Below are 22510 nucleotides of genomic sequence, written 5' to 3' on the forward strand. Positions count from 1 at the left end.
TTAGGAACAGCAACATTCTACAGCCTGGGCTACATGGTGTGTGAGTGTGTGCGTATGTGTGGGGGAGAATCATACCCTACAGAGAAGAAAATATATGATTTTACAGATGGATGTTTACACGTGCTAAATCCTGAGGGACTAAATGGCTCAGGGAATATGTAATGGGCTCCAGTCTTTCTCCAATAACTTGCAAGTCCACATATGGCCAAGGTGAGTAGCAAGCAAAGGTCTCTATCATATAATGGCTGGGTAGTGGCCCCTGTGAAATGAGCAGGAGGCCTTAATCTGATTTGACAGGTATCCATATCACAAACTGTTGACACTCTTGTGGCAGACTTAGCAGAGAGGTGATGGACTGAGTGGTCTTAGAGAATGAACTGCCTTCTCATCGGCCTAGCAGGAATGCCTCCAGAGAAATGATGAGGTAATTTGGCAGGCAGAGTCTTGCATGGCTGTTGCCCATACTGCACCTGTACTGAGTATGAAAAGAGGGCTTCAGGCTGTCAGTCTATCACTTTTCATGGCCATTGAATTCATTTAAAAAGAAAAGTCTTAAATCATGAACCATATCTGCCAAAAGAGAGAGATTTTTCTTTGTACCTCGCCAGAGTAAAGGAAGGGTTATCTGCATGTCTCTACCAATGCTAATTCTTGGCGACATACCTAACCCTCTAGCTAGTGTGGACTAAGGTGCTGTGTTGACAAGCCTTAGACATTTCTGAATTAATACAGCCATACCACAATATTGAGGAAATCTGGCTATACACGTCCTACCTATTTTTTTAAAAAAGTGCATAGCTTCTGTTTGAAGTAAATATGTTACTTGAAGAATAGCTACATGTGCCTGAATCAGGAGTACCTTATACTCTTCAACAGATTATTCCAAACCCTAAATATTTCATATAATCAGTTTCAATTTATCAGGTTTATCCATCATAAAATAAAAAAACAAACTTTTCTTATTAGCCATTTCAATATATATGAACTTCAATATTCGTTCACTGTGTTCTCTGCACTGAATGATTTTTCACCCCTGTGCAGGTGGCCAGCATGAAGCCTCATTTTGAGGATTGAAGTTGAACTTAAGTGCTACGTAGGCTTGTGCTGGCCCTCAGCACAGGGTGAATTTCACCCATCCTGAGCACTATAAGAGTCCACATACCTTAAAGCAGGGGTTCTCGGCAAATCAAAAATCTAGATTTCCTGGCAATTTTAATAAACAAATTTGCACATTTTCATTCATAGTGACTTTTTGTTTGTTTTCAACTTTGCTTTTGGCGAACTTTTGGAGAGTCATCTGGGAAGAACAAAACCCTCTCAGTGTTGAAGTTCAGAGTCTTATCACAGCAGGCCCAGATCACAATTAAATGTACATCTCAAACATTCAAGCAGCAAAAGAAAGTGTAACTTGTGTCAAGCTGCCCAGAGGTAGCAATACAGGAGGTACAGGTGAGCATTTTCTGCATCAGTAGATCTAGTAGACAGGGATGGTTCAATCAGTCCTGTCCCAAACACCTACAATATACCTGATTAGATGACGGTAAATTCAGTTCAATAGTCGCTGGCAGGGATTGTTTACAGGCCTGATCCTCTTCTCACTTACACCAGCTTTAATCAGGAGTAACTCAGTTTAGATCAGTGGATTTACATTGGTGTGAAATCAATTTAAGTGTCTGATCTAAAACCCATTGAAGTATTTCCCATTGACTTCAATGGGCTTTAGATCAGGCCCTAAATGAGACTGGAATCAGACCAAGATATCCAGAACTGGTTTTGTGTTTTGGGAGGGGGTGGGGAAGGCAATTTGGGGCATAGCAAATAGAGATTTCCTGTTAAATAGAACAAGGAGGGAAACTCAGATATGCCCCACTCATGTTTGAGATAGACTGAGAGACGCAGGGGTTTCCCAGGAGGCTCAAGGTGTTATTCCCAAAAGAGCTCTCATTCAGTACGAAGCAGCTTGTCCTCCACACAATGCAACACTAGACCATGGGCAGTAAATACAATACATTATACATTAATAGATTCCCCATGATCATGGGAGCCTCTGTGGCTGCAGATGTGGCAAGATGGTGTGCACCTACCTTGATAGTAGTTTAATTCAAACAAAGATAGCAAATTCCTTAAGTATTTGACCAAATTAACTTCTTTGAGAATCTCCTGACTCTCCAATAAGTCAATATTATTGTGGAGAAACTGGAAGCAGCTTTGCAATCTTCGATGTTTTATTTAGCAAGAGTCATTTTTTGTAACAAATTAGAATTAATTGTCACTAATTTTTAAGTTATTTGTCTGTGCTGCTAATTCTTCCAGACTCTGCAGTTTCCCTTAACATCTCTGTGTACATTTCCTGACAGCGGTTCAGCTTGGTGGAAGCATAGAATATCAGGGTTAGAAGGGACCTCAGGAGGTCATCTAGTCCAACCCGCTGCTCAAAGCAGGACCAATCCCCAGACAGTTTTTTACCCCAGTTCCCTAAATGGCCCCCTCAGGGATTGAACTCACAACCCTGGGTTTAACAGGCCAATGCTCAAACCACTGAGCTACCCCTCCTCCTGAGGAATAACTTTTATTACCCTGCTAAACCACATTCAAGATCTTCAGACTTGAATATGCAGAGATAAAATCATCTTCTTTACCCTCAGAGAACAACTCACCTACCCCACCCATGTAGAGGACCTGGGGTTTTACATTTACAATGAACAGGTGTTTTTGGTGATTGTTTTTGCTGTTGCAGTTTTTGCCATACCAATCTTCTGTTGGTTTCTTCACCTTGGAGCCATATCAAAAGAGAGAAAATACTGTAATTAAACAGAACAATTCACAGAGACACAAGGGTACAAGTATGATCTAAAGTGGAAGTTCACCTTTTTGATCTGCACTGTTGATCTCTTATCTGTCTTGCAGATCTCTATTGCATAATCTGCAGATGGATGGATAGACCACCCATCAGTGTTAATAGAAGTGCCACATGTTGAACAAGTGATAAATGTGCAAAAGATTTGCACTTGGGCCAAAGAAGACTTTTGCCCTATGTCAGAAATTATTATAGGTTCACAGAGCACATATCTAAAACATCCTACCAGAAGTCACTTGCTCTCCAGATGTTGGCTAACAAACTCTCTTGCACTTGAGTACTTCTGCTCATTGTAACCCAGATACTCAGGGGTAAACATAACAGAGAAACATTGGATTCATAGTGTGGCGCTATGTTTCCTCAAAGCTTTCAGGATCCCAAATCTTGCAGAATATTTCAGTCATTAAAATGTAATAAATCTGGTGAAATTTCAAAGTTTTTTTTACTGTACCATGGAGTTCAGTCTCCTGAAACTTTTTGTGAGATAGAGGATTATAAATTCCAGGGTCCAGCCAAATTCTAACTAAGGTAATTACACTCAGCCTATTTAACATTCTCCAGCAGTTTCAATTGGACATGGTAATCTTCACTTCCTGCATAAAACTGCTGTGTAGTAGTGCTGTGCATTATTCAGCATTTGCGGCATTTCCACCCTGGGGTAGCTTCATTTCACTGGTGGATGAAATGATCTTCATGTGTTGTTTCCGTATCATATTTATGTTGGTAAAGTATTATCGGGTCCTTTGGAGATGAAAGATGCTATATCCAGGGAATACTGTTATAATAATCCTCTGCTACGATCTACTTCAGTGGGAAGATAAAAACAGTGTGTTCTGTTTTGTTCATGTAACTTATTTTAATGTAAAATATAATTACAGCACCCACCCAGGGTGTAAGTTATTGTGTAATTTTACAACTCCATACCTAGATGAGTGTTGGCATTCAATCTATATACCCACCACACCCACAACTGCACACATCCTATTGTGGCTAATTACATAATAATTTGTATGAGACAGATTAAAATCAGTTGTGCAAGTCTTTTTATTTCACTGCAAAGTAAAAATAAAAGATAGCAAAACAAATATGTAGTGAAAACTAATACTCAGATAAGTTTCAGAATGTATCTTCCATCAGATTACATATAATAGTGCATACTCTAGACATATTTGAACACATGCTTGGCAGTCTCTTCATTACTGCTACATCAGGCAACATTTACTTTTAAAAAAAGTTTTATTATTACAAATGCAAAACAATCAGGAAGCACCAGTCCTAATTCTGCCTAGTTCTGAGTTACGAACAACTATCATGACCAGGGATTAATTTTTTGCAGTCTATCCAGGGAAAGGAAGATCGCTCTTTACTATAATTCTGGGGTGGAATTTGGAAAAAAGAACCTCCTAAAATTAGGAATCACATTGACAACTATCCCAAATATTGTTGTGCTAAAGAAGTGGAGATGAGCCTGAGCTATTCGAGATGGATCCAAATTTTCCAGAGGTTTGAACATGGTGTCCTGATCCAGGTCTTTTATTTTACTCATTACAGAGATTGGCTAGACATAAAGTTTGAATCTGTTTGGATTTGACTGCTGTCAAAATCTGGAGGCTTTAAGACCTGAGGCTTTAGCTGCCTCATACCTTAAAAGGTATATATTTTCAAAGTGTATATGTAGCATAGCTTTTACAACTAAGAGTTTCTACTCCAGCCACAGTTCATGGAAGAAAATACAGAGTTTTGGTTCTGTGCCAGGTGCTTTTATAATACGTTACACAATAAGTGCATCATACATGCTAAGTCTGGGGCAGCTTCCTTACATTGGTGCTATCAGGTCCCACTTAGGTTCCCAGAGTCTCAGGATCTTGTGACAGGAAGGATGGGAAAAAGCATGTGTTTTCAGGTGGAAGCCTGTTCTCCTGGGTGTTTGCCTCTTCCTGGGGACTCCTTTGAAGTGGGTAGAATTACAATTTTTTAAAATTTTGTCACTTTACTCCTATTCCTGCCCTCACCTAAATATTGCCATTGTAATCAGCAATCTTCCTTTTGCCAGGGAGTTGGCAATAGATGGAATTCCTCTGTTGTGGACAAGCTGGGGACACTCAGAATAAGTAGGAAGTTCAAATAGGCATGAGGAAGGTGCAGCTTGTCTCTATATTGCATGCAGGGAAACTAGGAAAAGCTCAGCAAAGTACTAAAAGTTATATTCCAAAATAACAGCAATGAGGTCACCATAGTGCTGGTCTTAACCAGTTTCAGAAGAAGTAGAAGAATCACTTACGGGGATGCCAGTTTCATAACTCTCCATCCTACCCTGCAACAATGTGGATCTGCCCATGATGCTTGTTCTACTCAAGGCATCTCATTCACCTTAATGTGGCTCCTGCTGTCTCACATGCTCTCTCTTCCTAGCTGTCACCCTTAGCCCAATGCTTTGGCTGCCAAGGGCAAGGGGCACCATGTGCAGCCAAATGGTTCACACGTGCTTGGGACCAGCCTGGTGTCACCACTTGATAAGTACCTCCAGCAACTTCGACTTTGCACCAAGGACTGATGTTCCCTTTATATACTTGCTGCTTGCAAAATGTCATTTTTCAAAACTTCAAGATGTTTTTGATAGATGTGTTTGTCAAAAAGTGGACACAAGGATGCTCACACCAATGCTGAGGAAATATGGAATGTCTACGGATTTAATATTTATGGCGAATGCATTATATACATCACCTAAAACAGTGATCTGAACAGGTACTGGAACGACAAGCCCTTTGAAGTGCAAGTCAGACTGCACCAGGGTCAGCTCTCAGTCCGCTGCTGTTTATCATATTGATGGCCTATGTCAGCAGGAAGAACCCAATGTGAAAAGGGGAGAAACTGCTATACTCAGATGATATAGCAATAAGGGCATCCGCAAAAGAAGACCTAGAGGAAAAAGTAAATCAGTGGTCTGACCAGCTAAGCAGGCATGGGATGAAAATGAACATGACTAAGACTGAGGTCATGTGAGTCAGTAGAGGTGCCAGAGGGAAACTGGATATAGAGATTAATGGACCATGACTAAACCAAAGTGACCAGTTCAAGTACCTTGGTGGCTGGGTTATGGAAGACAGCAAGCTTGAATGTGAGCTGCAGTCCAGACTGGAGAGTGCTGGATGAGTGTGGAATAACATCCTAGATGTTGCTTATGAGAAGCATACGCCACTGACACTGAGATTCCAAGTGTACTCCACAACGCTGTATGGTGAAGAAGCATGGGTAAGATACAGCAAGTTCAATGCTGACAGGTGTTTGAGATGAGCTGTCTTTGCATAATAAAAAGAGTTACATGAAGGGACAGATTTAGAAATGAAAGCATTAGGATGGAAGTCAATGTCTGTGATGTGGCTGACAAAATCAAGGAAGTGCAACTTTGCTGGTTTGGACATGTGCACAGGATGAATGAAGAGAATTTGGGGACAGGACAGGGTGGTTGGAAAGAGACCCCAAGGAAAGCTGAAGCAGCGATGGATGGATTGCATCAAAGAAGATGGTAAGCAAGTGGACTTCTTCTTGGACAGAAGAAGATGGCAGATGCTTGCATGATAACTCGACCCCAGGTGATGAGATAAGGAGAAGAAAAAGAAGAAGTGATTGTCAAAATCTCCCGAAAAAAAAAAGAAAAAAGAATAATATCCCCCAAGGCTTTGTGATTTTATGACATTTGCCCAATCAGAAATGGCTGAGCTCATTTAAATATATTTTTATTAATTTTTAAAAAAAAATGCACCTGGCCTGACAACACAAGGGCTACGTTGCTTCCTGATGTGATTTCAAATGGCTGAGAAATTAAAACACTGAAAAACGGGGTTTATAATGGAAACGCTGACAGACTATTAACTATAGCAGCGCTGCTCTAATAAATGGAATGGCCTGTCATAATCTCTAGTTCATAAATATGCAAATACAAGGCAGAAGATTTGCTCCAAAGGATGTCTCTATAATTTTAACTGACCTTTACTGATACTAAATGAGCTTGTTGCTTCTGTTTTTGTGCATTAAATATAAAGTACAGGGAATCCTGCCTGTCTACCTAGAAGGCCTACTCCGGTTTCCATTGAATTCAGTGGCAACACTGCCATTGTCTTCAGCTGAAGCAGGATGTTTCCTAAAACATATAGTTTAAACTGCTAAGCATTAAACTGAACTCTTGCCTGTGTTTAATTCTGTTCACATTTGTGTTAATTATGATTGCATTAATTCTCATTTAAATTAAGCACCTATTTTCCCCATGTGTCAAAGAGTCTGACCTGCCAACAAACACTCACTCATTTGATGAAAAACAGGCCATCAACACAATGATATAAAATTGAATTTTATCCAGTTTCCTGCTTTGGACCAAATGGAGGTAAATCCAGTGACTTAATATTTAATATCTAAATGTAATTTGTTTTGTGTCTTTCATCACACAGTAAAGAATTGGATGAGAGCAGTTTTGCAGATTGGCCCCCTAATTATTTTAAGCTATTCATCCTGGTATCTGTCCCATTGATGCTCAGCCAAACTGCCAGCAGGGGAGAGATCTGTCCAATCCAGGAGCTAAATGAGTCACTGAGAGTCAATCTGTTTTTTCCCTTGCTGCTGGGGTTTCCTTGGGTCCTGGCCTTGCTCTGCTTCAGTCATACACACAGCTTCAGGCCGAAACCTTCTTTGGCTTTGACTGCCTCCTGTTTCCCCATCTCTGCTCTGCTCATCACAGCTGTTGATGGGTTCTGACCGGCTGGCCACAGAAGACCAACGCCTCGATCACATTGTTCTACAGTTCTCGCTCTGACGGAAAATGAAGACATCTTGGCCTCGTTGTATTTGCTGCTGCAGTAATACAATACGTATCTAGAGGGAAAGCAAAATACATGTACAAAAGCTGTCATTTGGATTAGATACTAATTTATCTGTCTTAAGTTCTGGGAACAATATTTGTACTTTTCCCAGTTAAGTTCCATAGAAACTGAATACTAATATGACTTTTTACAGCATGGAAAACAAATATGAAACAGAGAAAAAATACCTAGTATTAAAATATCTGACAATAGTGTGAATATAATTTCTAAACTGGAATATTTAGGTCCTAACTGTATTCACTAAAAAGCAAATTCCTTGATTCCTCCCTTTTAGGGTCAGGATTCAATTACACAAAAATATGCAGCCGACTTAAAGACTGCATGTAAGATTAAGATAACTGGTATTTCATGGCAAATGATTAAACTAGCTGACACAGTTTTATCCTGAACTTTGCCATTAAGACTGACATTTTTATGCAACGTACATTGTAGTCTGCTAGTAATCTAAACTGCTGTATGTCTTTCTTCTTTCAAGGGCTTTAAAAAGCAAAGAACTGGTCTTCTTTACCCTTATTGCAAATGTACAGGAAATATGTGTACGCTGTAACAAGATGAACTGTCTCTGATTGGAGTGTACTTGGCTAACTGTAGAACCTGGTGGTTCTTATCCACCATATAAACAGCCCAAAGAAACAGCAAAGATGTTCAGAACACACACACTCAGATCCGCTGCATGTACGGGAATGAGGACATTTATACAGCTCTAATTGGGATGAGAACACGTCCTCTGCACAGCAAGTCAAAATAGAAAAAGTGGCAAAAGTCCCTTACCATGAGTATAACTATTCCTTTAATACAGTTGTAAGCAACTCTATACTTTATTGTCGTATGTATTAATACCACTGTTCCGGCTTTCTTTTCCTTGCTGACAGGGAGCTATAGGAATGACTCTGTTAGAAAATGTAACAACAATGTAGGATCATGGGAACTGGCATTCTGGATAAGAACATATCCTAGTCCCATATCCTGTCTGTGTTAATAGCCAGTACCACATAACCAAAACAATTACTGGTACTGTAGAATGACCTACCTGTAAGAGACATTTCCTTCCCAATCCCCAGGTAGTCAGGCCTAGATCCTCCCACTGAAAGTTAGACACCTCAATACCTTGGAGGAGCCTGGCCTTAGTGGTTGGCTTATGTTCTCCATCTGAGGCTTTATGAAATGTTCATGCATGTATCATAGTTTGCTTTCTCCTATGTGCTGACATGGTGATAAAAATCTCTGCTCACTGAAGGGGGTAATAAAGGTCTCTGTAGGACAGTATACTCAACTGCTTTGGGTCAGTTTCTCTGCTGGAATATGTTGTGGAAACTCCATTGAAGTCAATGGAGCTGTGCCCATTTATTCCAGCAGAGAATTGGCGCCTTGTGTTTAGTGCAGGATTCTCAGAGGTTTATGCATGACAGGAATTCCATGGCAATGTTGCTGGATTCCTTGTCAGTCATAAATAATTGAGTAAGATTAATGACTCACTTTTACATCTTGGATTTTATATTAGTTCTAATACAGAACATAAAACACTGGTTTTACAAAGCATCTTCCACCGGAGGGAAAAAATATAGCTTTATACAGTAACACCAATTTTATGAAAGGATGACTTTCAGTCGAAAGAAATTTACATGAAAACAGTTTCATTGTTTGAGAACTTATACAAATGCAGGACAACGGGACTCAACCTGATTCTCAGAAAATCAAACCATATGACCATCTGACAAATTGTGTTACTCAAAATTTCTCATCGCTCACATGTAGAAATGTCTCAGCTTTTAAATACTGTGTAGATGATATAGCAACTTTCACTTTTCTTTCTACATTTCAAACCTTGAAAAACTTTCATAACAGTTAATATGAATCATCTAGCATTTCCTATTCCAACATGTTACACTGATCATTCATTAACTATTAAAAATGAAGATAACTATCATGAATTTTGATATAACTCAAAGCATATACAAACAACCCACTCACTCGAGTAACTTTTAGATTACATATGAGGACACATCCACACTTTTCTTTATTGTCAAATGCAATGCATCACTCAATTATCCATCCATTATTAGAATATTTTCTTTCACTCCTTAGCACAAGTAGTTTGGGTTTTCTCTGATACCCAGCACAAAAGCGTTCCAACCACTTTATAGTATATAGGCCTGATTTGGTCCCAGAGTAATTCCATTGATTTTGGAGATCAAAATCTTACCTAAGACACTACAAAGTTTTATCTCTAAGAGCTTTTGCCTAAATAGTTCTGCTTACATGTATATGTCCTTATCTTGGCGTGAATACATATGTGAAGGGAATGATAAATGCATAGGCCTTAATTGACGTGGGAGTGGTGGTTTTGGGCTCATCACAAAAATTGGCATTCTTTATTATTTATACAGTAATGTAGGTAGTTTAGGTGTATACAGCTCTTAAAAATATAAGAAGACAGCTACTCTCCCCAAAAAGCTCACCATCTAAATCAGACATTACACTGAGAGTAACAACACTAGATAATAGTGCAGCAGTTAGGAAGGGAAGGAGCAAGATGGTTACAACAGATAAAGATTATGGATGAATTTTACTCCCCGTCACACTGCTGTGCATGGAGAATAATGTCATGGAAGTCAATGGAGCTACTTATGTTTATATCAGTCTAATAGAGATCAGAATTTGACTCAGTTTGATTTGCTTTTTACATTTGCTTCTATATATCTTGTTAAGTCCATACTTCTAAATTCACTTTAAACATTTTTAAATTTCACAGGCTGGGCATGGATTTAATGAAGGCTTGATTCTGCACCACTCGGAGTTTGGCTAGGGACTGCAATGGGAGTGGATCAGCCTCTTAATGCCAGCTGTTCTGCTTCAGTAGGGACAATCCCTTTTTAAGAAAAAAAAATGAACCTTTTCTCAGTCCATTGATCCAAAAAGATCTCAGCAGAGTTAACAGTTGCTTCTCTATTTGTCCTCCCAAGTATTTCTATTTATAACATATAACTGTGGATGAGGTACATATTGCAAATCTGAACACAGGGAAACCCTCTGATCACCATATAACTGACAAGTGTAAGTTCCACAGAGGAGTTTATTTGATCACTTATTCTACAATGGGTGAAACCTGTTGGTGGGATAATTGACAGCATTCGCTCTTTCAGTTTCTTCTCCAGGGAGTTGTAGAGAGTGAGATTTAAATGTTTCAATAGCTGTAGCAGAGGGTGAGATCCTGTAGGAAGAATAAAAGAGGAAACCCTAGAAACAGATAGGAAGATGGTGGAAACAAAGGAAACTGGTAACAAGTGGGGAGTCATGAGGAACAGAGACTCTGAACATTATCAGAGAAACAGAGTTAAGAGAGTGCAACAGCAAGATTAATACTGCGTATATCTACAGATCCACCCAAGGATCTCCAAGTACGGAATTAAGCCCATTTTACAGTGAGACAATGAGTCAGCAGCAGACCAGGGAAGAGAACCAAGCACTTTTGACGTATAGTCCTGTATTTTAACCAGTGGATGCACTAATTCAGAGCTGGTGTGGGAGTTGTATGTAGCCCATTTCCTCCAGCCCTTTTGGCTGAGGTTCATTTGGCCAAAGGACTTGAAACATAGATTACATGAAGTTTTGTAAAGCAATTACTGAATTTTTAAAATCCCCTTAATTGCATTCTAAATACATTTCCATAAAAATCAAAGTACTTTTCCTTTTTGTGAGAACTTTGTTTATTCCATAAAACATTAAAACATTTTGAAAAGCTTCAGAAAATTTTAAGAGAGAAAACCTTTTGATCTAAAAATCCAGGATTGAAGAATCAGCGGGGAATTCAAGAAGAATTATGTCCTCCCAAAGTAGTAAACATATGGAATAATTTGAGTTTAAGAGAGTTAGACATTTTTATAGAATGAAAGGAGGAACTGAAAGATACAATGACTAAGCAGGGCACTGGGTCTGACTTTCTGTTCCAAGTAGCTCATTCCTTATAGATTTTTATGGCTCTCCTAGCCCCAATATTAAACACTTGACCTTTTTGTCAAATACTATTTTAGATTATTAGACTGGATGATTAGTTACTAAATATATGGTCTACAATAAATAGGAAATTGTTCAGTACAGTGCTTCAACCTCAGTTCTTTCAGGTATTGCTCCCTTGATATTTAAAGTTAGAACATCAAATCCGCTTATATTAGCGTTACTTAACCAGTTTGATGCCCAGAAGCTGCACAAGGTTTTCCTATGGGGCATATAGATTTCTCATGGGGCACTATCCTGAATGCCCCAAGTCAATGGTTTTAAGCATACATCACCCTGAGAAGACAGGCTGCATAAGGAAGAAAAAGCAGCCCAATTAGCAATCACTATGGTACATGTTTAGGAGAGGACCCCATGGAGTCCACAAGACTTATTTATAATGCACAAATCTAGCACTAATGTAGCAAGACATTTTCAGATTTGGGGAACTAGTTCCCAACTACTAACAAATGTCATAATTAGGTTTTTTTAAACAGATACTGGACCTGATTTACACTGGTGTGAGAGTTGAATCAGGCCCATTAGCTTTAATATAGTATGTAAGACCGGTTGCTCTAAGTCTTAACACAGATTATCCCTTATTTATTACAGGATAGTTTTTGTCAGTCCAAATACCACTTTGAGTCTTTCTGCTGGTGCCATTACTCATGTGAGTAGCTCCACTGGAGTGAATGAGCTGCAGGATCGGTCCCAAAATTTGCAGCGCTAGAATTTATATCTTCCTTGTTAATTATCCACCAGGGTGATGGATGCAGCCTATGTGCAAACCAAATAACATTACTCTTCCTCCTGCAGGAAGTTTAATTTATTAGCAATTAAAACTGATGTAGAAGAAATAGGAGAAACCACTTAAAAGTCCAGCCCTCAAAAATCGTGCAGTGACTGAATGGTTTGTGAACAGTCAATCTCAGCTAAAAGCACTACAATGTTTACGTAACTGCTGCACAGTCTTGTTTTTAATAAAAGTTACCAATGCTGGGATTATTCCAGTGTAATTAAATCATGGTTGTTTAGTGAACAATTACTTTCCAAAGTAAACTGTTGAAACCTGCTGTGCTCCAATTGTTGCCAAATCCAGTTCCTCCTCACTCTCTTCTTCCCAGTTGCTATTAGTGGTGGCTTGCTCTAAATTCTGGTACATAGGCCTAGTTGTAATGTTATTAAGTGTGAGGAGATAAGGTTTGACAGTTCTTAGCCCTGAATTCAGTGAGTGGTTCGATGTGGCTCAGCATAATCTTCCATAACTAGGACCTGACTGTGGACTTTGTGGATCAGATTATTGGATGGCATAACTCCACTGAAGATTGCTGGGACTGATGATGGAAAACTCACTTCCCATAGGAATGTGGCCAGGTTGGTCTGTTTCTCCCTTTATAAAAATAGGTGATACATATGAAAAGGGGTAGGTACATTCAAGAGAGTTTTACACAGATGACTGAATTTGTCACCACTCCTCCCTCAATGCCCCATTTCAATAATTTGTTATCCATGTGATTCAAAGCAGGATTTCTGGAGTAGCATGTTATTTGCACAAAGTTGTACAGAAGTAAATATAGCTAGCACAGCCAGTGAGGTTATAAATATCTACTACTAAAGGGTCATAATAAAAGTAATATCTCACACTTATATTGCGCTTTATACTTTTCAAAACACTGTATGAACACTGACCATGCCTGACAGGTAGGAATGTATTTTATAAAGGGGGAAACAGACGCACACAGCCACATTTGACTTGGAGTTACATCAGGGATGAATTTGACTTGGAGAGTTAAAGTAAAGGGAGCTACTCTGGATTTATAATTTACGCTGGTGTAATTAATATCAGAATCTAGCCCCCATCTTCAAGATGTGAATTCCACACTGCTGTCTCACACTGTGGGCTTTTCAACTACAAGGAGTAATTTATCAAATGTAGTATACTGGTATGTATGTTTAGCCAGCTGGACTCATGGATAAATTTGCCTCCTTCTGTTTATGTGCATAAATGGATAACAGCTTAGGTTAGTGCCTGAGAACCCCTCAGGAAAGATATCTTACTTAGGTATGGAACAAAAGCATACCAAAATCTGATACAAAATCATTGTAGCCTTCTGCCAAAAGCTATGTTTTAGCAATAGCCCTGTTTTGCTCTGGTTCACTATGTTTTCCATTACATCTAGCACAAAGGATAATGCAGGCTACATTTTCTTATGACTCAGGCAACTAGTCTAGAAACTCAGTGGCTCAGCTTTCTCAACTAGGCTCCTCAAGTCTGCATTTTAACCAGACATATCCCAGGCACCAGCTGTCCATCTGTGCAAATGTCAGCACAGTCACTCCACTACAGTCAGGATGTCTTGAGAAAACAGTCACATTGAAAAATCTAATCTCCTTGATCACACAGTTCTAGTGATAATTATAACATTTCTATAACTCTAGGAAAGCTAGAACATATGCAGATAATGACACAAATGACACTTACGAAGCGCCAGTGTGCTATAAATATAGGTGTTCAGTTATTGGCAATAGAACTATTTGTTATATTTTGAAAGCAGATAAATAACAAATAAGAATTTCAGTTTTTGCAAAATTACAAAACCAAAAACTTTATATGCATTAATCAATTGATGTTTCTAACCAATCTGCACCCAGTTCAGCTACTGTCAGTACATTTCCAGCTGCATATTTACATTGCAATCTATTCAACAAATATAAGAGGGACTTCACTAGTTTGCTACATCGGTATCCAGCATCACTTCATGTATGTCATTTACAGCTGGCAGAATTCAAATCTCTCCAGTAATGGCACATTAGTTTTACATGCACCATGGTGATCCTGGAGTAAATTCTATATGAAGATTCATCTTAGAGAATGCAGAAGCAGTTCCAACATAGTATTAGACCTCACAAATGCAGATAAAAAAACAACCAAGCAACCAAAAACAGCCCCTACAACAAACAAACAGACAACACTTCGGGCCTGTTTCTGATTTCACTTAGATTGGCTTTACACCAGTGCAATTAACTTGACTTCATGATGGTTATTCCCAGATTCTACCAGTGTGAGATCAGAATCAGAGCTTTTGGGTTCATCTATAATAGGCACATGTTTCCTCTACAGATTTCTCTTTATTTCCCTAGGTTTCACTTAATCACGTGAAAAAAACAAAGTACATATAACTTATTGTTTTAGCATTTGATGCAAGAGAACATAAGGTCCAAAGAATATTGCCAAGATTCTGCGATGGCCTCTCAAAGAGCTTGGTAATAATGTCAAGGCCGGAGGGGCTAAACATACTGACTTCATTGCTAGCATCTTGCAAACATGGAGTTTTCTGACCCTTTCTCATGAAACTACCTCTTGATGCTAATGTCACTAACTGATTGGCTGATCCCTAACCTCCCTTTTCTGTGAGAGATCATTGAGATGGTAGTTGGAGGCCAACTTCAAGAACATCTAACATCCTCTACTTTTATGAACATGAATAAGGTTTCAGACCTGAATGCTGCAGTGATGGGCACTGATAATCTCTGCATGGAAATGGAGAAAAGTCAGATGTCCTCGCTAATACTGTTGTATCTTTCAGTGGCCTTCAATGCTGTTCACCACGTGGTGCTCTTGACATGGCAAAGGGAGGAAATAATGGTAGTTCTGCTAATTTCCATCAAGAAGTTCCCAGAAGCTGGTAATAGGTAACTAATTTTCCTTCCCAAGGGCTTTCAGGTCTTGCCTACACTGGTCACAGTTCAGAGTACAGAGGTGTGAGTAGTCTGTGCTCTGCTGTAACTCCCCCGTGTAGGTGCAAACAAAAAGATTCCTACTTTGCTTTACTGTATTCCTCTTCAAAGAGGACTACATTCATGTGAACTAGGAACCTTTCAGTTCATGCCCACAGCATCCACATGGGAGGGTTACAGCATAGCACTTTGGTGCACACTGCTATTCACGCCCCTGTAATTTGAACTTTGGGGCAGTGTAGACATGCCCTCGGTTGTGCAGTATCACAGTACTGGCACCCCTCTTGTTCAAAACATATCTGTGATATGGGAATCGGTATGCGCTACAGTGTCATCGATATCCTGATGACACCAAACTCTACTGAAACCAAACACTACAGCTTCCTTGTGTCTGGCAGAGATAAGGCATAGATGCAAGCCAGTTGGCCCAGGCTCTTTCTAGATAACATGAAGGTGATGCTGATTGGCAAGAGAAAGCATTTGGAGAAACTGACAAAATCTGTGCCTTGCATGATGACAGGTTTCAGAGTGGTAGCCGTGTTAGTTGTATCAGCAAAAACAGCGAGGAGTCTTTGTGGCACCTGTGAGACTAACAAATTCATTTGGGCATAAGCTTTCTGGGTTCTAGCCCACAAAAGCTTATGCCCAAATGAATTTGTTAGTCTCAAAGGTGCCACAAGGACTCCTCGTTGTTTTGACAAAATCTGTGACTGCTTTTGAAGCTGAGGCTGACAACCATTGTTAAGTGGGTCACAGCCTCGGGTTCTAGTTATACTCATCTCTACTCATGGAGTCCTACCTAGCAAAGTGGCCCCAAATGCCTTTTTTCACCATCTGCAGCTGGCCAAGGAATTAAGCCTTTTGCCTTCATCACATTCATCTATATCTTCATTATCTCTTGACTAGATAGCGGCAATGTGCTTTACCTGAGAGCACTGATGACGGCCTCTTAGAAGCTTCAGCCAGTGCAGCATATGGCTGCCTGTTTTGTGAGCAGGGTACATTTAACAAGAGCAAATTACATCTGTGCTCCACACTTTGCACTAGCTGCCAGAAATATGTCTAAGTATGTCTACGGTCAAGCCTGGCCCCATTCAGGTAAAGTGCATAAGATCAACTTCCTTGTCCTGGTCTTGAGCTAACTCTTGGCTCTGTTACCATAGCCTTCCACCTATTGAGAAGGTTTTCCCACCTGGGCCCTATAAAGATGGGGTGCTGTGGGGGACTGTAAGGTTTTTGATAAATAATAGGAAGAATCAAAGTCAGTGTGGTCTATAGGCCAGTTCTTAAGGTAGCCACTGAAGACACTGGCAACATTTATGTGGATTGTGCAGCCTTAAATTACCACAAAGGGAGTGATACTTCCCTCCAAAAAATGAAATTTATGATACTGCAATTTATTAAATCCATCTTCTCATATATGCAAATAAATAAAATCTCCATTACACCCCCTTGAGAAGCACAAAAGATAGGCAGCTGAAGCAAGAGAAATGCCCAGGTTTCGTGCAGGAACAAAGAGAATTAATACTAAGAGTGTTAAGAAAAAGGAAGAAAATACTTTAGAAAAAATTCTGATAGTGCTCGTGTTCCAAAGAGAGAACTAATGAGTTCCCTAGTCATTACTGGGGCATTTTTCATGACTATAGTCAGTGCTTAATTTGTGCCAGAGCTTGCCAGGGCTGAGCCCCGGCACCTCTAGGCTTGGCAGTTCGTAGCCCTGACACCTCTGAGCTTCTCATATCAGTTCTGAACGTAAAAAAATTGCTTGAGCCCCAGCATCTAATTGCTTGAGCCCTGGCGTCTCTTTCATTCCAAATTAAGCACTGACTATAAAGTGCCATTCATGAAACAATGATCCAGTTCTGTACGAACAGCAAGGATCTTACGGCTTTCTGATTTATTGAGAATATTGTGGACCCCTTGTGTTTTGTGCCTTGGAATCACAAACCTGAGCAATGAACATCTTATCACTTAGCATATACTAATGCATTTAGTGTAAATAACACCTGGAAAGAACCACAAACTATTATTTGTACATTTGTATTATTTTTGAGTGCTTTAGGAAAATATGGGAATTCCCTGTAGCTCCTGTAGTAACCTCCAATTAAAAAGACATGACAATACATTCACACGTGAGGGGAAAGGCAGTGTGGCTGGGTGCAAGGGACAGCAATGTAGTGTTGCAGTTATTGGCCTATGCTTCTTTTATGATGAACTGAGGACCTGAACTTGCTGGAAGTTGAATGCCCTAAAGTTCTATTGCACCTCTCAGCAAAGGATCTTAATGGGTTTGTTGGAACCCAAGTTTTTATATGTGACATGACCTTTTAAGACGAAAGGAATTTCTTCTATTATTTGCTTGACATGTTCCTATGTGAACACTCATTCCCCAAATCTCTGTGGTCTAATCAGGGATATCGTAAAACCCTCAACTGAAAAACGGTAGAACACCTCCTGTAAATCAGAAGTGTGAGGAATACATCTCATGACGCAGAAACGGTCGTCGCTTTCTATCAAGATAAGCGACACTGCAAGTTCACTTTTGTATGCGAAATAAAATAAAAATGTCAATATTTACACATAACCTTCAAGGCTCTTACTTATAGCTTTTTAGTATTCAGTGCAGACAACGTTTTCTTTAGTCCATTACTAACAGCTTGGAAATTTAGTTAGAGGACGCAACCCAAATGTTCCTCCAAATGTTGTTTCCAAATGGTCATCTTGAAAAATGCTCTTTTAAAAGATGAAACCTTTATGTGAAGATATAAGAGCCATATAAACTGCAGGGAACTCATCTGAAGATTAAAACGACTAATGATAAAGATATTACTGTTAGTCATAGCTTAATTTGTTGATAACTAAATCACTAGAGGCTTTTACAAGCTTCTTGAAACCTAACTATTGTACACTGCACATTCAACCCCTGTTTATACACTGACACAAACAAATAAAAGCAATCATAACAGTTGAAATGTCGTTAGAAACACAATTGAGAACATCTGTATTGTAAGCAGAAATAAATTAGAAATACTGAAGTGTTTTGTAGCGGTGAAACTGAGGAATAAAAAAAATAACCTACAGCACCTGGATTAAGCAGTTATAAATAATGCATAAAGGAAAAAATCTCATTACCCCCTGTGTAAACTCCCCCCTCAATGAAATATACTTTATGAATGTTGCATCACAGTAATAAGTGCAGCATTTGTTTTCCCCATAAACTTTCCCTTTCTTGACAATTGGATTCAGAAATAATGGCCAATAACTGCAATGTCTGCAGGATTAGGTTCCTTCACCAGCAGCTTTGAAGTGACCTTCAGTTTTTGGACTAGAAAGTAGAGCTGTGTGAATAATGGATTTTTCGGTTCACAATTCCAAAAAAAATTGGGAGAAAAAAAAGTGTTTTGGGTTAAACAGAAAACTATTTTTTTTTTTTGAAATTTGCAGCAAATCAAAAAAGTCAGAAAAAGTTGTTTTGTTTCAACTGAGAATTTTTTAAAGTTTTTAATCTTTAAAAATAAAACCAAAGAAAATTTCAAAATCAGTAGACATCTTAAACCGAAAAATCAAAACATTTCATTTTGCAAATGTTGAAATGCAACAATTTGACTTTTTTGGATTTTTTTTTTACATGAACAATTCAGTGATACCAACACAAGTTCATGAAATATTTTGGTGTCGCCAAATCTGCCTATTATGCTTAAAAAATTTTTGGACAAAAAATGTTGCCCAGCTCTACCTATTTACATATATTTATCAGGACTAATCTTCTTGCCTACAGTGATTTAACAAGAACTATACTATAGTTTCAACAAAACAACACAACCAAAATAAATAGCAAGTGACTACAAATTCAATAGCACCACTGGAAAGTGTTTAGAATCCAAGCCTTAAATATTATAATTGTCCGATATCATGGAAGATTTTATGAGATTACAGTAGATAAGGAATATATGAGAATATGGAAAGTTTCTCTTAATCATAAAGCCAGGTCTCACCGCACAATGGTCTGCGCTGTGAGATATGCAGTTCCTAGTTTCATTAGAAAGACCAAGTGCCATAAAAACAGGTGGGAAGCTTCTCTTTAAAGTTCCCAATTTTTTTATAATTTTAAAATCTTTGAGTAAAAACCCTGGGTCTAAGTCTTCTCTCATGTTCATTTTACAGAGTAGTTCAGATAAGGTACTCAGTGGAGCAACTCTGGATTTATGCGGTGTAAATGATTGCAGAATCTGTTCCATTGATTTGAATGGAGTTACTCCTGATTTCCGACAGTGTGAGATGAGAATCAGGCTCCTCGGGATTTAGCCTGGATGATCATTGAAGCTCTTTAGCAATTTCTTTAACAATCCCCACAAATTCACTGGCACACAATCATTACTTTCTCCATAGAGCAGCATGGCAAAACCTGCACTGGTGTGGCTGTGGGAGGTTAAAAAGGAACTCGGAATCTAGACTCAAATTACAACCTAGCAGATTACAAATGAAAAGGATAGAACTTCCCATCAACTGATAGATATAAAATGTCACAAACATAAAAACATTATAAAGTCAGGTTTGAATCTGGAGTGCTTTTCCTTCCATGATTAATGATTGGCCTCAAATAGGATGGGAAAAGGAAAGCAAAGTTCCCCTTGAACTAGCTTAAAAATGCCACAACTAAGAAAAAAAATATTGTAACATCAATTTAAAAAAAAAAAAAAAACACCTCTACTAAAATGTAAAGGTCAGGAAAGATTTGGGTGTTTTTAAATGCTGTCTTGAAGAAATTTCATAAAGGTTAAGATGTCATGTAGTTTCAGAGTTACAGGCACTGGAGGGGGGTCCATGAGTGCCAGCTACACCTCAGGCCACTCAGTGACCGTGAGACACAATGGCAGTGGACAGCAGGAGGCTGGCGGATCAAGACTATCACTGTGCCACTGGGGAAAACCATGTATTACTCCCCAAACAATACAGAGTTGTGTGAATATTTCAACAACTAAGTTCTAGGCAGTGTGAGATTGTATAAAATACAAAAATAGGCCTGAAAAAAACAACACAAGGGTCTAATTTAAATCCCCCAAATCAGGGAAATGCAGAGTACAGGCTCCTTCTCTGCCCTTAGCTCAATCTGCTGTGCCTTGCAATTGCAGTGCATATGGCTTGTACAGTCACGCAGAGCCAAAGTCATCCCTGATGTAAGCCTACTGAAGTCAATGGAATTACACCTGGGAAGAATTTGACCCTATCTGTTTTGAGATCCTGTCGAGAGGCAGCCTTAAGTCTGTGTCTTCTTGCTTCTACAGACAATGGAGGTGGTGTGTGGGTGGGGTAATTTCCTTTCCCCAGTTCTGACAATGATGCCCTCTCTCGAGGTCCTTCACTAGCTCCCCATCCCTTTCTGTTCAAACTCACTGCTCTCACTTTTAAGGTTTTGCACAGGCCTGGCCTTGTCTACATCTTACTTCTCCTCTCCGGTTGCTCCCCACATTTCACTCTAGGTCAGGGGTCGGCAACCTAAGGCACGCATGCCAAAGACGGCACGCGAGCCAATTTTTAATGGCACGCTGCTGCCTGTTGGGGTCTGGCTCAGCCCGCTTTTCTCCGCCCCTCACCTATCGCTCTCTCTGGTGGGAGCAGGGGGCAGAAGCAAGCTTGGTCCTGCCGGCTGCTGCTGTAGGACAGGCTCCGCCGGAAGCCAAGCTTCCCCCTCCCCCGCCTCTTCCCCCAGCGTGCTGCGTCGAGCCCCGCCTCCTCTCCCTCCCTGCCGCCGATGGCCCTTGCGAGGGAGGGGAGAAGAGCAGCCCCAGTGCCCTCGCTGCTCAGACCGGTAAGGAGGCGGAGAAGAGGCAGGAGGTTCAAAAGGTCAGTGGACCCATCGTTTTGTTTTGCTCCCAAGTGTTCATATAGATGGAATTCTGGTGGTGTGAATAGTCATAACATAGGAATAATACAAACAATCCAAAACTAGTTCCAGGGCAAATGAATTTGTTTTATGGTTAAATGAATTTCATTTCTGGATGAAAGGGGAAAGAACAGTTGACTGATGGTGCCCAATCAAATGTTACACAGAGGCCGGACAAATAATGGAAAACAAAACAAAACAAAAAGCTTACAAAAATACTGTTAATTATGAATAGCTCTAGTGCTAGGATTAATTCACAGCCCAATGTGACTCATATTATCTTTAACTTTTCTCCTGAGAATTTAAATGGGTGGCATAAATCTTGTGTAGCTGGCTCAACGTCACCGGCTCCCAGAACCTACCCTTGGTGCCAGGGCCGGCTCTGGCTTTTTGGCCGCCCCAAGCAAAAACAAACAAACAAACAAAAAAACGGGGCGGCCAGAATGGCAAAGCAAAAAAAAAAAAAAACCTGTGGCGCGGCCGGAGTGCGGGTGCAGGGGGACCAGCTGGGGGGAGGGGGAGAGGGAGCGGGCGGGAGAGAGAGAGAAGGGGGCGGCCAGGGCTACAGCAGGGGCACTGCCACGCGGCCCCTCCCGCTGCACCGCCTCCTGCCGCGAGGGCTCCACTCCGGTCGGCGGGGAGGGAAGGAAGAGGACTGCCCTGCAGGGCGCTCTGGTTCTCCGTGCCGCCGCCCCTTACAGGGCGGCCGGAGCAGAACAAGAACAAACAAACAAACAAAAAGCGGCCGTGCTGCCCTAGACTTGGGCGGAACGCTGCCTCCAACAATCTGCCGCCCCAAGCACCAGCTTGCTCAGCTGGTGCCTGGAGCTGGCCCTGTGTGGTGCAGGGGGACACACTGGGACATAGGAGGCATAGCTGCAGCACCTTGAATTACAGCAATCACCAGCCAGCAGAATGTCCTACTTAGGCTGCTCTAAATTATGCTGGGGATCCAGGACTGGAAGAGCAGAAGGGTGTCTTAGAGGTAGCTGCCCCCCACTTGCTCAGAGCAGGGCTTGGTTGGACCTTTGCCTTTTTCACTCTTTATAGAGTATCATACAAAGTTCTAGTGTTGTATAAATATTCACTAAAACAATGCAAAACAATACCACAAATCTTCGGAGGGTGTCAAGTTAAAGTTTCCTTAGTTTTTGTAATGGTCTA

General features: G+C 40.2%; 1 protein-coding gene across 4 annotated transcripts in view; it reads right to left on the reverse strand.

Moving 5' to 3' along the window:
* Window positions 1-3883: 3883 nt before the first annotated feature.
* Window positions 3884-22510, reverse strand: part of LOC101947507 (uncharacterized) — a 186425-nt gene continuing 167798 nt past the window's right edge. For 3 of the 4 annotated variants that reach the window (XR_010589689.1, XM_005298099.4, XM_065554197.1), the window contains one exon: window positions 3884-7723. Coding sequence is in view for 3 of the 4 variants with exons in the window: in XM_005298099.4 (XP_005298156.1) it covers window positions 7510-7723 (214 nt within the window). In the remaining variant the exon portion in view is untranslated. Of the gene's footprint in view, window positions 7724-9207; window positions 10943-22510 lie in introns of those variants that run through there. The other variant, XM_065554196.1, reaches the window with a different exon arrangement.

This window comes from Chrysemys picta, chromosome 8 (genome assembly GCF_011386835.1).
Source record: "Chrysemys picta bellii isolate R12L10 chromosome 8, ASM1138683v2, whole genome shotgun sequence".
Taxonomy (NCBI): Eukaryota; Metazoa; Chordata; order Testudines; family Emydidae; genus Chrysemys; species Chrysemys picta.